At 44.6% G+C, this 17,672-nt stretch overlaps 1 protein-coding gene across 2 annotated transcripts in view; it reads left to right on the top strand.

Annotated features, from left to right (window-relative positions):
- ZC2HC1B (zinc finger C2HC-type containing 1B) overlaps positions 1–17,672 on the top strand; it is a 24,699-nt gene extending 7,027 nt beyond the window's left edge. Inside the window, exons 2-9 of one of the 2 annotated variants that reach the window (XM_039529996.1) lie at positions 2,895–2,959; positions 3,281–3,400; positions 4,773–4,911; positions 10,719–10,849; positions 12,203–12,296; positions 15,336–15,426; positions 16,578–16,668; positions 17,499–17,639. In XM_039529996.1, coding sequence (XP_039385930.1) covers positions 2,895–2,959; positions 3,281–3,400; positions 4,773–4,911; positions 10,719–10,849; positions 12,203–12,296; positions 15,336–15,426; positions 16,578–16,659 — 722 coding nt within the window. In that variant the 3' untranslated portion in view covers positions 16,660–16,668; positions 17,499–17,639. Of the gene's footprint in view, positions 1–2,894; positions 2,960–3,280; positions 3,401–4,772; positions 4,912–10,718; positions 10,850–12,202; positions 12,297–15,335; positions 15,427–16,577; positions 16,669–17,498 lie in introns of both variants that reach the window. The other variant, XM_039529997.1, reaches the window with a different exon arrangement.

The raw sequence follows: 17,672 nt of genomic DNA, 5'->3' as shown, positions 1-17,672 counted from the left end.
TCCTCTTCATTTTAGTTCTGAAGGATGCTGTGATGATCCTGGGACCATGTGCCTCCCAACCAATCAGTGCTCTCTGTGCCTGCTTGGACAACATGAAGCCTACTCCCTGTGTGTGGTGTCTCTCTTCATGTCCTGAATACAGCAACAGCTCTCCTGTCAACAGTCGTCTCTGTCCAGCTTGCGTCCATCTTGTCTCGCTAATGCCTAGTAGGGTCAGGTTGTTGCTCCTCATCTCTGCTGCAACCTGCGCCGTCTTTCCTGACTCGTACATGGTCCTCACGTTCCATGTGCCGATGGTAATCCTCCTGGCTGCAAGAAGGGTGATCGGCTTAGTGGCTTCCTCGCGGCTTTCACCACCCAGCGTCATGCATCTTCGAGTTGAAGACCCTTCTTTTTCCAGGCTAAAAGTCTCTGTTAACTCTATTGTTGGTGTTTCTGTAGCAAGCTGATTTTTACAGGGTGGAGTTGCTAGCCCCACGCCCAACCCTCCTCCTTTACCCTGACTTGGGACAGGCAGATGGCCCCAAAGGACCTCTCTGGTGGAGTTGTGAATTTGGAAAGAAGCAGATAAAATTTCTAGGACTCATACTTGGCAAACAGAGAATTCAGCTGGATTCCAACAAACTGAAAGCATTACTCACCTTACCTGACTCCAAAGATGTTTCTACTGTAAGATGTTGTCAAAGGCTTTAATGACCTCATTCTGGCAGCAATTCTAGCATCTGCCAGCTAACATCAGAAAATTAGAGATGAACAACTAAAGGATGAGACTTGCCAGAAACTGACTCAATTCTGCCAAAGAAGGTGAGGTCAAAGGAGTCACCTTCCAGCAGACCCATATTGGTAGGACCAAAATGACCTTCAGACAGTGGATGGTGTTTCTGAAAGGACAATGCATTCTTATCCCTGTGGTACTTCAGAAAGAGATGCTTGCCAAAATCCATTGACTCCAAAGTATAAACAAGCACAGAGCACAAGCACAACAATCCATATGATGGCCTGGTCTGAGTAGGCAAATTCAGACTTTAGTAGAGGGCTGCAAGATACGTAAAATAGGGACGTGGGAGGGAGAAATCACCAGAACCATTACTCTCTGCAGAGCTACCTGACAGACCTTGGCAGTAGTTAGTCACAGATTTGCCTTTCTGGAAAGGGCACACATACATTATTGTAGTTGATTGATTACTTTTCCAGATATATTGACAGATTTCATCAGCACAGGTCATCCAGAAACAAAAGTCAGTAGCTGCAAGATATGGAGCTCCAGAAGTCCTCATATCTAATAATGAGCCTCAGTTTACCTCTGAAACCTTCCTAGCATTTGCACAAGACTTTAATTTTGAACACTGTACTAGTAGTCCACATTACCCTAGAGTAATGGGGAGGTGCAGAGAGCAGTGTGGACTTTAAAAAGACTTCTGCAAAAATCACTGGACCCAAGCATTCCTTGGCATATCGGTCAACACTGTCTGAACTATCTCCAGCCGAACTTCTGATGGGAAGATGATTCAGGATGCCGTTACCTGGTTCAGCTTAAACCTAAGTGGTCCAACCTGAAGAAATTTTAAAAACAGTATACCAAAATAAAAATTCAGCAACAACGAAATTTGAATGTTCAGCACAGAACAAAAGCACTACCTGAACTGACACCAGGGAACAAAGTTTGGCTTAAAAGCTCCCAGAACTTGGCAGAAATTCCCACATCCTACCTAGCGGGAACTCCGCCAGTACTTCTCTGGAGGGATTGGGTTCATCTGCAGTGTTTCCTGACAACAAAGAGAGGATCTGGAACCTGCAGGTACTTTGTTGGGAAGTGATCCTCCTCCACAGGGAACTCCTTGCACAAACTCAATATGGAAATAAGAACGTGGCTTGGAAGACTGATCAGACCCCTTCAAATACTTGAACTTTAGAATAGTGATCAGGACTATTTAATTCCTTAAAACTATTTGCACTACTCTAGCCCCTTATCAATTGCATTTAAAGTTCATTTTGAACTGTGGGGGGCAGGGGGAGGTGTATACGTTGTCTTAGTCTTTAATCTTTTATTATAAAGAAAGGGAGATGTGGGTTTATAGCATTTATGGTCCTCTAGAGAGGACCAGGATGTGTTGCAGCTGGGAGTTTAATAAAGGTAGGAATATTCTGGTTGAAGAATTCTCCAGTTGGTACTTACACATGGCTCTTGTGTTTGTCCTCACACTACACCATCTCCGCAGAGTCACAACATGACCTGTCCATCACTCCTTTCTCAGGCACAGAGCAATACAGGAAAAGCAATAGGCCAGAGGCAGCGGAGAGTTAAAACAGCTTGCAGCTGGGCAGGAGGGAGGGGGACTCATGAGCCTCTCTTTCCATTGGGCAGTGGGGAAGGAGCAGGACTGGGGAGGAAGCCAACAGCTCAGAGGGTGAGATGTCAGAGGAACTGACATGCTAAAGATACTTGTCTTCAATAGCAGAGAGTAGGATGTTAGAACTAGTATATAGGAGAAGATCAGTTGGCTTAGAGCCGAAGTTAGAATTTTATCCATTTAGGCATTTATCATCCTAGTATCTAAATGTGTCACTTGGTAAGTCTTCAGTTGAATGGTAACCCCTAACATTTCTTATATTAAACTGTAAAGCAACTGTCATGGAAATGGTGAAGCTGGCCCCGCCAGTTGGTAAGACAAACAGAGGAAATGGAGGCCTGTGGAGTATGGAATTTACTCCACCACTGAGGTGAAGAGATCACAAAAGGGGGAAGAAAAAACCCACAGGTGACTTTCGTTGTGAGAAAGTGCCCTTTATATAACCAGTTCCAGAAATCATAGGGCCTGCTCTTACCATTGATTGGGGGGAGGGGGATAAGAAATCCTGTGAAACTAATAGTTGATATGTTGAATTTTATACAGCTGCTGGAAGTCAAGATTTGCTAGCTTGTGAAACCTGTGGAAGACATTTTGCACAAGATGTTCTGGTAAAACAAAGGCTTTTTTCCCTCTACTTTAAGTTTTATGCATCTATGGGGGAATTGTGAGGGTTGGGGAGCAGTAAATGCCAGTAAGTTAAACACAGATGTTAAAAGGAATTTTCACTCTGACTGTAAAAGAAGACTAACTGATCTGATCAGTATTCAGAGTACTGACCTGCCTTGTGGTGTAAATAGGTTATTTGTGCTTTCTCTTATCTAGCAATATTCCAGACTGTGGCAGAAATAATTATAATGTCTTAAACAGAAGCAGCATTAGCAGAACATAAGGTCTTTGCCATAAGATTTTGTTTTTTCTTTGCATCCCAGTTAAGGCACGAGCCAATATGCAGGAAAGTCTTCAACAAAAAGCGCAAAACTTTCAATTCTTTGAAACAGAGACTGCAGGGAACTGAAATTCCCTCAGTGAAGAAACAGCCACCACCAAAGGTATTGTTAAATTGTAGCAGGCATGTTGCCTTCATTCTAATATCTTTGGTCAACGAATGTTGTCATTCACTCCAGCAATGAATGGGTGTCCTGAATGAGCCTAGGGTTCTTCGCTGTGTGTGGCATTCTCTCTTGGGAAATGCTGTCTCCTTGACTGGGTCTGGCTTTGTCCTTGCCTTCCCCTGTCCCCAGCCCTAGCCTTTGTTCTTTATCAAGTGCTAATAAGTGGCTTGTTGCCTCCCCTAACTTGAGGCTTCCTCTCATGCAAGAGCCATGCTGGTGTACAGTGAAACCCTTACGAACACATGGAGGCCTCAGTTCTTATAGGAGTCTTCCTTAAAAAGAAAATAGATGAATAACATACAACGGGTCAGCAACCTTTCAGAAGTGATGTGCTGAGTCTTCATTTATTCACTCTAATTTAAGGTTTCACATGCCAATAATACATTTTAAACCTTTTTAGAAGGTCTCTTTCTGTAAGTCTGTAATATATAACTAAACTATTGTATGTAAAGTAAATAAGGTTTCAGAATGTTTAGGAAGCTTCATTTAAAATTAAATTAAAATGCAGAGCCCCCCTGGACTGGTGGCCAGGACCTGGGCAGTGTGAGTGCCACTGAAAATCAGCTCACATGCTGCCTTCGGCACCCGTGCCATAGGTTGCCTACCCCTGACACACAAGCTTCTGACAGCTTCTTCTCTAGTTAGGTCCGTGAGAGGAAGTGATGGTAGGACACTGATCTAGTGCAGGAATGCTCAAGGTTCAGCTCAAGAGCCATCTGTGGCCTGTAAAGTCCCAAGGACAAAGCTGCAGCATTTCATTGCTATTAAATTCAAACAGTAAGCAATTTTTATTCCTTTATTTATTTAAGGAAGATCATTATCTGTATTGCTATGGTAGCCATAGGGTCTAAGAAGGACTGGGGCGCACACACCACATTTGTCTCACAGATGCCAGTACTATGGTTGTGTGCTGTTTATCATAGAATCCAATTTCAGACTTTGCAGAATCCAATTTCAGAGTTTGACTGATTGAGGGAAGAGGCAAAAAATATAAGAGGAGATCAAAAGGGAGGGGGGAGAAGTGATTGTCATGCTAACTTTCATATTTCATCCAGTATAAACTATAGTCCTCTGTGACCTAAATGTCTTGATATGAGAGGCTATTCTTTTATTGTCCCTTGGAGCACTGGTTAATTTGTGAGGATGGGGAGATAGGAAAGTGGATTTGACCTGAGTCTTACTAAGATTTTGTTCTGTCTAATATTTCTTCTTCCTCTTGAAATTCTATTTAGAAAAGAACTCAGTCAAAGTCTTTATATATCCCCATAGAGGGATATATAGAGTTTGTTGCAATACATTCCCTTTACAGAAACAACCAGAAAAGAAATCCAACTGGAGACAGCTGCATGAGGACTTTATTAATGCTATTCAGTCAGCCAAGCAAGCCACAAAAGCCATGAAAGAGGGCCGACCCCTTCCTCCTCCTCCACCTCCAAGCGTCAATCCAGGTTTGTGATTTAGTTTCACTTACTGCTGCTCTTGTGCTTGCTTATCTTTGGTAAAACAGTGAGCTCCTGTTATTCACAGATGGGCTTCAGCTTTACTCCATTCTGCACAACCCAAGGTGCACATTAATTCCCTCATTTCTGATTTGTTTTTTAAAATGTAGTGGTGGAGCAGAGCATGAATTAGGGGCAGCCCTGGGAGCAGCTAAAGAGGGTTTCTGCGTTCAGTGAGTAGTAGCATCAGGGAGAAGTAGAGCAACATAGATGAATTGCAGAGGAAGAAAAATAAGTGAACCTTTCAACCTTAATGGTAGCAACTCCTCAGTCTAGTAGCAGAACTCTGGGATGGGAGTTGGGATGCTTGGGGTCTAGTCTTGACTGGCATTGACTAACAAAGGGTGAAATTCACCCCTTACCACTTGGAATTAACTGTCAGTCAGGTATAGGCCTCATGCTGGCCCTCTGCATTGGGATGAATGTCACCTTTTGGCTTTTCAGAGGTCAGTAAGGGAGGTGTGGGTGCTCAGCACCTTTGAAAGTTGAGCCTCTTGCTTCTCATAGACTTTAAGGCCAAAAAGGACCATTGTGATAATCTAGTCTGACCTCCTGCACATCACAGGCCACAGAACTTCACCCACTCCTGCAACAGGCCCATAACCCCTGTCTGAGTCACTGAAGGCCTCAAATCATTAAAGATTTAAAGTTACAGAGCATCTACCATTTACTCTAGTTCAAACCAGTAAGTGACCCATACTGCAAAGGAAGGCAAAAACCCACCATGGTATTTTCCAATCTGTCCTAGAGTGTGTGGGGGGGAGGAGGAGAGAGAATTCCTTCCTGACACCAAATATGGTGATCCGTTAGACCTTGAGCATGTGGGTGAGACCAACCAGCCAGACACCTAGGGAAGAATTATTTTAGTAACTCTGAGCCCTCCCCATCTAGTGTCCCATCTCTGGTTGTTGGAGATATCTGCTAATACCACATGCAGATGGGCTATGTCATTTTAGGCATCATACCATCCCCTCCATAAACTTATCCGCTCAATTATGAAACAAGTTAGGTAATTTTCCCCTACTACTCCCCTTGGAAGGCTGTTCCAGAACTTCACTCCTCTGATGGTTAGAAGCTCATCTAATTTCAAGCCTAAACTTGTTGATGGCCAGTTTATATCCATTTGTTTTTGTGCCAGCATTGGGCCTTAACTTAAATAACTCCTCTTTCTCCCTGGTGTTTACCCCTCTGATGTACTTAGAGAGCAATCATATCTCCCCTAAGCCTTCATTTTGTTAAGCTAAACAAGCCAACTCCTTAAGTCTCTTCTTGTAAAGTAGGTTCTCCATTCCTCTGATCATCCTAATAGCCTTTCTCTGCACTTGTTCCAGTTTGAATTCATCTTTCATAAGCATAGGAGACCAGAATTGCGCACACTATTCCAGATGAGGTCTTACCAGTGCCTTGTACAATGGTAACACTTCCCTGTCTCTACTGAAAATACCTCACCTAATGCATCCTAGGATTGCATTCGTTTTTTTCATGGCCATGTCATATTGGCATTTCTGAGTCATCTGTGATAGACCAAAACACCCAGGTCTTTCTCTTCCTCTGTCGCTTCCAACTGGTAAATCCCTAGCTTGTGGCAAAACTCTTGTTGTTAGTCCCTAACTACACGACCTTACACTTTGCACTATTAAATTTCATCCCATTTCTACTACCCCAGTTTTCAAGGTCATCCAGATCTTCTTGTGTGACATTCCAGACCTCCTTTGTATTGGCAATATCTCCCAACCTGTGTCATCCATACATTATATTAGCACATTCCCACATTTTGTGTCAAGGTCATTAATGGTCAAAAGACAGATCCTTGAGGAACTCCATTAGTAACTTCCCTTCAGCCTGATAGGTGAGCTATCAGTATGACTCACTGTACTCTCCCCTTTAACTAGTTCCTTACCCACCTTTCAATTCTAAGTTAATTCCCATCTTCTCCAATTTTATAATTTACTGAAATCCAGATAGATTAGATCCACTCAGTGATGAGCTGCCAAATTTTTAACAACGGGTTCCCTCCTTCCCCCCCCCCCTCGGGGGGGGGGGTCGTGCCCCATCCAACCCCTCATGTTCCTTGACACACACACTCCGAGACCCCGACCCATCCCCCCCTTCCCTGTCCCCTGACTGCCCCTTGCCGCCCCACCCAACCCCTCCTCTCAGTCTCAATGGCCCCCCAGAACCCCTACCCCATACAACTACTCCTTCTCTCTGTCCCTGAGTGCCCCCATCACCTCATCCAACCCTGCTCTTTCCTGACTGCTCCCCGGGACCCTTGCCCCCATTCAATCCCCTGTTCCCTGCCCTCTAACCCCCACCCCCAAACTCCCTACCCTCTCTCCAACACCCCTCCCTGCCCCCTTACCGCTGCCTGGACGTGGCTGGGCCGGGACAGGAGTCACGCGCCGGAGCTGGAGGATGCGGAGGGAGCCCGGCGCCGGAGCCAGGTGGCTGGCCGGGTGGAGCCAGGGAGGGCTGCGGCCAGAGCTGGAGCCGGGCAGCCGGGCCGCCGCCACGCCCAGACCCGCGCTGCGGAGCCCGCCCCTGGCAAAACAGCAGGGGCGGCTGGAGCCACGGGCCAGGCCGGGCTGGAGGTGGGGCTGTGTCCAGAGCCGAGCATCCTGCTAGGTGGGGCACAGCAGGGCCGGGGGGTGCGGCCGAGCCGGGCGGCCGGGAGGGGCTCGGGGTTCGGGACGCGCCGTGCCGCAGCCGGTGAGGGTCGGGCGGGGACCCGGGACGGGGTGGGGACGGGCAGGGTCGCGCCGGGAACGCTGGGGGCGCAGCCAGGAGGGTGCGGCCGGAGCCGGACGGCCGGGGAGGGGTTCGGGGGGAGTCGGGGACGTGGGGCCGGGGAGGGTCGCGGCCGGGGCCGGGGGGGGGGGGACGCGGGGCCATGCCGCAGCTGGTGAGAGTTGGGCGGGGACGGGGAGGGCCGGGCAGGGTCACGGCCGCGGCCAGGAGGGTCGGGTGGGGACCCGGGGCCGGGCAGGGTCGCGGCCGGGGAGGGTCGGGCGGGGACCCGGGGAGGGTGCGGCCGGAGCCGGACGGCCGGGGAGGGGTTCGGGGGGAGTTGGGGACGGGCCGCGGCCAGGGACCGGCCGGGGCACATGCCCCCTCCCCTAGTTTCCTACCTCAGCATCCTCTTCCTGGGCCGGGGAAGCCTGCTTGCTTCTCAGCCCTCCCAGGCTTCCCGCACGAACAGCTGATTCGCAGGAAGCCATGGGGGAGGAGAAGCAAGGAGGAGCTTCATGGCAGGAGGTGGAGGCAGAATTCGCAACGGTTCGCGTGAACCGTTTGCTAAAATTAGACGCCGGACAGAGAACTTTAGCATCCGGTTCGCTGTCCGGCGTCTAATTTTAGCAAACGGTTCACGTGAACCGTTGCGAACCGTCTGCAGCTCACCCCTGGCTCCACTGCATTTCCTTTGTCTAGAAAATTGAAGATCTTCTCAAAGAAAGAGATCTGGTTGGTCTACCTTTTGTAAAACCATGTTGTATTGTATCGCCTTTACTGTTTACCTCTGACTTTTAAAACAAATTTTGAAAGAATAATAAGACTTGGCATACAACTGAGATCAAACTAATGGTCCTTTAACTTACATATATGTATTATATTTGCAATTCTCCAGTCATAGGGTATAACCCCCGAGTTTATGGATTCATTAAAAATCCTTGCTATTGGGCTTGCAATTTCATGTGCCAATTCATTTAATGTTCTTGGATGGAGATTAGCTGGGCCCCCCAATTTGTTCTCATTAAGCTGTTTGTTTTGCTTTCACCTTGGATGTGGTAATTTTCTACTTTAATATCCTTGTTCCCATTAGCCAACCTGCCATTGTCCCCAAGCTCCTCATTCTGGTTATTTAATACTGAGGCAAAGTATTTGTTTAGGTGTTGGGCCCTACCTAGAATTATCTTTAATCTCCACCCCATCCTTCGTGCTTAGCAGTCCCACTTCTTTTTTTGTTTTCTTTTTAGTTATATGGCTAAAGAACCTTTTTACTACTGGTTTTAATGTCCTTTGTAAAGTTTTTCGCAGTTCTCACTTTATCCTCACATTTTTTGACCTCCAAGAGGTAGCTTTCCTTGCTGATCTCTCCCTTTTTCCATTCCTTGTAGGCTTTCTGCTTTCTTTTAATAGCCTGTTTGAGATGCTTGTTGAGCCAGTTTGGTCTTGCAACACTTCTGTATGAGATTTTCCCTTTCCCCTCTCTTCTCGCGCCCCCCCCCCCCCTTTGGACTGCAGGCTTCAGATAGTTTCTGCAACTTTGACTTAAAATGATTCCAAGGCTCCTCTACATTCAGATCCCTGAGTTCCTCAGTCCAGGTAACTTCCCTAAAATTAGTTAAAGTTTTCAGGGAATTAGTTAGTTTTTCCTTTTTGAAATCAATGACCCTAGTTGCAGACATACTTTTGTTTATTCTTCCATTTAGTTTAAACTGAATTAACTCATGTACCTCTGTACCAGATGACTGGAGGATAGCAAATGTAATGCTGATTTTTACAAAAGGCTCCGGAGGCAATCCTGATACTTGCAGGCTGGCAAGCCTAACTTCAGTACCAGGCAAATTGGTTGAAACTATAGTACAGAGGTGGGCAAACTACGGCCTGCAGGCCACATCCAGCCCACAGGACCATCCTGCCCAGCCCCTGAGCTCTCAGCTGGGGAGAGCTCCCTCAGCTCCCCCGCTGTCCCTCCTCCCCCGTAGCCTCACCTTACCGCACCACCAGCGGTCTAGCCCATCGCTCCTGCCAGGCAGCGCGGGCGGCATGGCTGGCTGCGTCAGGGCTGTGAGCTTCTGCTGCTCTGAGCAGCATGGTAAGGGGGCAGGGGGTCCCCAGGGCTGTCAGGACAGAGAGCAGGGGCCAGTTGGATGGGGTGGAGGTTCGGGGGGGGGCAGTCAGGGAGCAGGGGGGATTGAATAGGAGGTGGGGTCCCAGGAGGGGGCGGTCAGGGAACAAGTAGCGGGGGGTTTGGGTGGGTTGGGAGTTCTGAGGGGGGCAGGAAGTGGGAGGGGACGGATGGGGGTGGGGGCCAGGCTGTTTGGGGAGGCACAGCCTTCCCTACCCAGCCCTCCATACAGTTTCGCAATGCCGATGTGGCCCTCGGACCAAAAAGTTTGCCCACCTCTGATATAGTATATAGTACAGTAATCCTTTTGGTTAATCACGTAGACATATAACAAAAAAATGGCAGATTTTTCTAGAGCTTTATTCAATTTTATTTTTTTAAAAGCCAAGCATAATATAATCCTCCACATTTATGAGAAGAAATGCTACTCTCTGATCCAGGCTACACAGCCTCAATGTAGCGCTCTCTTGCCCACTCTGCATTCATTCCACATGTGGAACTCCAGTTGTGCTCAGTGAATGCAGAATAGAGATTTGTAGTGCAATATCAGAGGGGAGAGAAACTCCCATTGATTTCAGTGGGCTTTGGACCAAGCTCTGTATGTCAACAAGAATCTCAGCACTTTGCAATTCATCATGGCACCCAGCCTTCATCTCTACAACAAACAGATCAAATTAACATAGTTGCCAAGGTGTGTGGAATTTTGCCAAGGGCAGTTCTTAGCATTGATGGGGAAATTGAGGCACAGTGAGGGGAAGCGACTTGCCCAAGGTCACCCAGCAGAACAGGCAAAGCTGGGAATTGATCCCAGGTCTCCTGAGTCCTAGTCTCCCAGAGAGTAGTCAAGATATTGAGAGAGAATTATGAGCTGTTGATTCAATCATACCTGTTCCTTTGTTGTAATCAGACTATATTCAGTGTCCCTACTGCTTGAGAAGGTTTAATGAAGCTGCAGCAGAGAGGCACATCAGTTTTTGCAAAGAACAAGCTACACGACGTGTCTTTGCACCAGGCCAGAAAGCAGCCAAACAGGCCCCGGTAAGGAACACATTTGCCTTGTGTTTTCTTGCAGACAGGCTCACCAGACAGAATGGGTTGTGATGTAGGGAGAGAAGCACCACATTTATATGTAGCTTTAAACCACAGTGAAGCTCATAAGAACATAAGAACGGCCATACTGGATCAGATCAATGGTCCATCTAGCCCAGTATCCTGTCTATCGACAGTGGCCAATGCCAGGTGCCCCAGAGGGAGTGAACCTAACAGGCAATGATCAAGTGATCGCTCTCCTGCCATCCATCTCCATCCTCTGACAGGGGCTAGGGGCACCCTTCCTTACCCATTCTGGCTAATAGCCATTAATGGACTTAACCTCCATGAATTTATCCTGTTCTCTTTTAAACGCTGTTATAGTCCTAGACTTCACAACCTCCTCAGGCGAGGAGTTTCACAAGTTGACTGTGTGCTGCGTGAAGAACAACTAATGATATTTTTGGTTTTTAATTAAATGCCATGTGAGTTGCTTCAAAAAATAACACTTCTGTCTGCAGGAAGTTGCAGAAAAGTATGGTAGCAAACGCTGAGGAGAAAATAGCTTCTTCAGACTCTTCTCTAATCAGATTCCAAGAAAGCAGCTGTACAGTAATGGAAACTAATACAGCTTCCATGCTGTATACAGAGTACTACTGTACTATCCTAAGGGATATATCAAAGGCCGAATTCGTTCGGTAGCCTCCGAAGTGGAGTTAATCCTCTGTCTTGACCTGTGCTGCTGTATTTATTCAATGTTTATACAATGTCTACTGAAATATTTTTTTTAATTTTTTATTAAAACAAAAATTGTTCATTAATAAAAAAAAAAGTAAGTGACAGACAGAGTTTGTAACTAGTAATCAGCAAAGTAAAAATCTTGTTATGCCCACCAGTTCATTTTCTTTGAAGTATTTCAATTTTAGAGGAGCAGCAACTTTCCGATGAAAGGAAAGGTAAATCCTCCAATGGAGGGGAAAAATATCAAGGATAAAATTCTTTATCTTCCACCAAAAGGCTTAAAATACTCCATAGTTAAGATGATGGGTGTCTAATCGAGGGAGTTTCTGGAGAACTGGGTGTCTCAAAGGGGTGATGCCATTGAGGGGGAGATGCCTACATGTGTCATTGAAGGGCTGCTTCTCTGAGTGTCTTGGTTGTTTTTGGCTGGATAGGAAAACAATGCTTTGGGGAAGAAGCAACCTACTGGTGGCCTTGCCCTCTGCCTGGCCTGCTGCTGCTATCTCTGAGGGGATTAAGAACATGGGCTGCTCTCAATGCCTCCAAGAAACCTCTGCTGGAGTTGAGTCCTGGTCAGTTTTGTCATGAAACTATGCAAACTGCTTGTGTTCTCCTCACCAGGGCAAGCAACAAATGACTCAAAGGAGAGAACCAACCTTAACAAGTGCTGTGGAATCACTGCTTCAGAACAGAGCCCAAGAAGCTGCCATTGCAGGTAGGGAATTGCAATCGATTGGGTGAGTGAACATTCAGAAATACTTGCACAAAGTCATTACTACTCTGCAACTGGGCGTCAGTTACTGCTACCGCCCAGATGTCGCAGAGTAGCATCACCCTGTCCACTCTACCACTTTTAGCCAGTTTTGTACCCAGTTAGTGACCTGGCTGGCTCTAACAGCCGTTTGTATCCTCCAACAACATGGTTAACATTATTTTAGTAACCCCGGCAGCTAACAGCGTTTCCTCCTGCCAGCAGCATAGACTAGTTACAGGAAGATAGCCATCTTCTACGGTCACAAGTCATCACTCCGTCTGTCTGTGCAGTCTGGGCCCAATCTTGCAAGGTGCTGAGGAGCTCATGAGGCATCAAGCACCTTCAGCTCTCATTGAATTCAATGGGCCTTGAGGGTGTTCAGCAACTTGTAGGATCAGACCCTTCCTGTGAAAGTACATGCCAGAACGCATTGGCCCCTGTGCTGTTGGGTGTCATTCTGTGTAGAAATCGTTCGTTCAGGCACTGTAACACCTGCTGAAGCACTATGGAGTAGCTTCTGAGACTTTTCCTAGAACACTACAACAGTCAGTTAGGCAGCATGGTCGGTGTGGCTGCACAAATGTAGTTTTGTTTTTGTGGTGGTGTGTTTTTTTTTTTTTAAAGCAACACTTCTGCTATGTGGACAAAATGTAACAATGTTTGTAATTGGATCACGTGAGTGAGTCACAGACTGGCAAAGAAAATATGGCTGTGTTTGTAGACTAGGATGGGGAGGTGTTGTTATACGTGTAGAACTAGGTAAATGAACAATAAATTTAGATTTCAGCTTAATTCTGTCATGAGCAGGAGCAGCTATATCCCTCTTCCTCCCCCCCCCCCCCACTGGAAAGGACAAACACACAGAACTAATATACTTAGCACTTCACATCTTCAGAGTGCTGCACAAAACCTAATGGAATCCTTACAATAATCCTGGGAGGTGCAGGGTGAGAAAACAGAGGCAGACCAGTTAAGTGTCTTGACCCATGGCCAGTGACTGAGTCAGTGGCAGAAGTAGAATTAGAACTCAGGAGGTCCTGGCGAGAGCTGATCACAAAATGGGATTTCCATGCTGTTGGAAACTAGTATTTCTACATTCCTTTTCATCCCAAATCAGGACAAAGTTAAAATGGCAAAATATTTCACAGAATGAAAAACTTCAACTCAGAAATGCCCAAATGCTTTGTTTTGAGTTGACATTAATCTCTGCATTTGACTGAGCCACTGCAGTGTCTCATGGTAGTTGTGATTCTGAGTCCCCTCTGCAACCTGGGCAGATTACATCTTCCTTAATGTACCACAGTGTCTCCTTATTATTGAGATACTGCAGTGCTTCATTGGACTTCTGTGGCTGAACCAGTGTGGTTCTTTATGGCACCCAGAAGTACACCTTCCATAGGGCACTGCAGTAATTAAGGCAGATGCAGAGATTGTCAACCCAAAGTAAAAAAATCATTTCAGTTTTTTCTATGGAAAATGCCGACAAAATCATTTCCCAAAGAAAAACTTCACTTTTGACACAACCCCATTTTCCAATTGCAACATTTCAATTGCAAATCTTCAACCAGCCCTAGTCCTGAACTTGCTTCCCTAGAACACTCTTTAGAAAAGAAATGCGGGAGGGAGGGAGAGGTTTTAAAGCTTCCAAGTAGGAAGCATTGGAGAGTTTTTAAAAATTACTTGTCTGTATCCCTTTGTACCTTGTGTTTTGTCTTTTTCTAAGCCTTTGGGTTTTCAAAAATGACTAGAAATGCATTAAAAGTGAGCTAGGCATTTTTAAAATGTAAACATTCCCCTGCATGCCTTGGAACCCCAGTACTTGCAGCATGATGCAAATAAATGCATCACCCCAGAAAGTGAAACTGAGGAGAGAGAGTTTTTCAGTAGTAGTCCTTGAGGAAGAGAATTAGGTTTTAGCATTTGAGCTCTATTATTGAGAAGTAAGATTAATGGCAGTGAAGGATTTTGCTAAATGAAGATGTTGCAGCATTACTGAATTCTTCCTTTTGCTCTCAAAGAACCAGGTTGTGACTAGAAGCAAGAGAAGAAGAGTAATGCACCATTATTATTCCTCTGTATAATAGTTATTTTGTAGATGGCAGCAATTTGAAATCTGTTGGATCAAGCTTGATGTAGGTTTAATATTAATGTGAAATAAAAATACAGCTTAGTAAACTGAATCTTTCTATCGGTTAAAGTGGACCTTGTTGAAGGAATGGGGCAGAAATTAGATTAATTTCCCTTGCCACTTGGTGTCACTATAATTCCAATATATCTGCTGTCCTTATTTTAATTTCTTACATATATTGCAATTGCACATTATTGGGCTGGAAACGCTGGAATCTTTTCCTTGTAATTCAGTCTGAGATCTTTTATAATGGGTGTTTAAAGATGAGTATTTACCCAAATGACAAGGGGGCCCCATTATCCTTCTGCCTTTTGAGATCCCTGAATGAAAGGTACTATGAAATGCCAAGTATTATTGATATGACACCGCTGTCAGCAGACGTGTAATCTGTGTGACAAGATTTCTTTTGACCCACACGGGGCACCCACATTTTTAGTCTTACTGCAGTCAGTAGACATTCTGACTTGTTCATTCTTCTTACACTGATTTCTTTTTATTTGATTTTGACATTCCTTTATCTGAAGCATATAGGTGCATGGGACAACAAATTAGTAATAACAACATGGAGGCTATGGCAGACTTCCCATGCAAAACAAGAAACCCTTAAACACACTGAATTTGGCATTCAGTATTTTTTAAGGGGGGGGGGAGCGAAGTTAGAAACCAGGTGCTATTTGTTATCTCTCCCACTGTTGGGCTTGGTACGCTTCTTTCAGGGTCCATTCTCCTCCCCGCCCATCAGACTCTGTTTTAAAAATAAGTTACATTAATGATTATTGGAGGTATAACCCAGGCAGATATATGTATGCGTGTATTTTGCAATAATTCATTTAATGTAAAAATTATTGAGATACAGTACTGTGCTTTTAAAGGACCTGCTGTGCAGTCCTCTTCTGGAATGCCAGAGAGAACCAAAAAAACATCCGGTGCACCCTTTGGAAAAAATACTTCAGGAGATTCTCGGTAAGAAATATCTTATACTGAGGCTTGGAAGGATTAGATTTTTTTTATCAGTAAATGTTGGTAAACATCAATTTCACTGTACACACATACAAACTGACATATTATCAAATACAAAATTTACAGATAGACAAAAACAATGCTTGAGAAGTTGTTAGAGTTTGCTTCAAAGATATTTACTTGGTATGTTTTGATCTGTGATGTTGACAATTTGTTTCAACAATTATAAAGCTTTAACTTCTTAATATTAACATCTATTGTCATTAAATAATTCTGACCCTAACTACCCACAATTGTGAAAATTTAAATTGATTAAAAATTGAAAAAAATTGATATTGTTCATCAAAATTATTTTTAAAAAACTCATTCTGCCAAGCCGATGTATATTTTACAATAAGGTTAATCAAATGATCAGATTTGCTTGGCTTCTTAAATGTAAAGAACATATATACAGTATGTAGAAATATGTCACAACAAGGGCCACTGGAAGTTAATGTAGCAGAATTTCTACCATTCTGTGACGGGAGGGTCTCCTTATGGGCTTTTCTGATATTCTTTTCTATAGAACTTTGAGTTTTCTCAAGTGTTGGGTGGAACTCTTTTGGCAGGTAAGGGAACAGTTTCAATGTTAACTGATAGTGCTTTCTGCCTGAGTCTGCAGACACAGTGGGTATATCTACACAGCAACTAGACATCCACAGCTGGCCCATGCCAGCCGACTCAGACTTGGGCTTGGGCTACACGTCTGTTTCACTGCTGTGTAGACTTTCAGGCATGAGCTGGAGCCTGGGCTCTAGGATCCTCCCACCTTGCAGGGTCCCAGAGCACAGGCTCCAGCCCATGCCTGGAAGTCTACAATGCAATGAAACAGCCGCGCAGCCTTAGCTCCGTGAGCCCAAGTTGGCTGGCATGGGCCAGCCACAGGTTTTTCTTTGCTGTATGGACATACCCCAAGAAACATTAGCTTTAAGAACTATGAACTTCCCTGTTGCTTTCAGTCGAATAATCACTCTGAAGTATACTAATAAAAACATCCAGCTATGATACTTACCAAGCATAGGTAGACTATGTGAAAGTATGTTCCATACAGATTTCAAGTTTTACGTTTTACCAAAAATTGAATATTATGTCTCTAATATAATTTTTGTCCTTAGAATGGGGCCTGTGAGGTTGAGGGCAGAGAAAATGTCTGATGCGGGAGTGGAAGGTCTCCAAGGCAGGGGAGGGTTCATGTGAAAATCTCAAGTAGGCACTGAAAGCTCTGAGCTTGGGGGGGGGGGGGGATAACAGTTTTATTTCAAATTATTCAATACAAACAAACGTAATTTGGTATGAATTTTCTTTTAAAAATCTAGTGGATTTTTCTGCAAAATCCAGGGCAAAAATTCCAGTGAATAGGGAAAATTTGCTGCCAATTTCCACTGGCTCTAGGCATGAGAAGATTTAATATTAGGGAAAATACCACCTGGGAAGTATTCCATAATCCACAAGTAACAAAGGAATCAGTTAGAAAGTAGAAAAATTCTGAAAAATCAAACTTTTTCATTGAAATTTAAATTATTGAAAAAATGTAACCACTTGATAAACGGATAACAGAGCAAGCAGTTTCTGTGAAAACGTCCAAAAAACACATGCAAAGAATTTGTCAAGTTTGAAAGCATCCAGTCAACTCTAGCATAAGTAAAGTCTAATAAGAAATGCCCTAGATTCCACCCACCTGGCCAAGGCCCATTGAGTTTATTCTTTTATTACATGTAAAGGTATGTCAGGTTTATGGGCAGTGTTTTAATATTTTTTTAATTTAAAAACAGAAGAATGTGTCTGATTTTGGGTTAAGCATTTTTTGTTGTTCCTTTTTTTTCTACTCAGTTTCAGTTCATGAACATATGGAGCCTTTCATTAATGCCTAAATAGTTATTCCATGGTTGGCTGAGTTCATCCAACTGGCTGTGATTATTTATGTTTCTGTTGCTTTGATTTAACCTTATTTTGTTAGGAAAAAAAATATAAGTAACACGATATGAAGGGTTTGTTCCAGTACTAGTAGTAAGTAAATGTCACTTCACTGATTTCAGACTCCCAGCACAAAGCAGAAGATAAGGTGGCAGATCACCCATGACTTGAAATGGCTGCCTTTACTTGTACAGCATTGCTACTGAAGATCCTAGGAAAACAGTTCCATAAAACCATCTGCATTCCAACTTGTCACACAGTTTATTACATGGAAGACAACTGTGTGTTACTGGTTA

Source organism: Mauremys reevesii, linkage group 3 (genome assembly GCF_016161935.1).
Source record: "Mauremys reevesii isolate NIE-2019 linkage group 3, ASM1616193v1, whole genome shotgun sequence".
Classification (NCBI taxonomy): Eukaryota; Metazoa; Chordata; order Testudines; family Geoemydidae; genus Mauremys; species Mauremys reevesii.
This window is presented reverse-complemented; position numbering and strand designations above follow the sequence as displayed.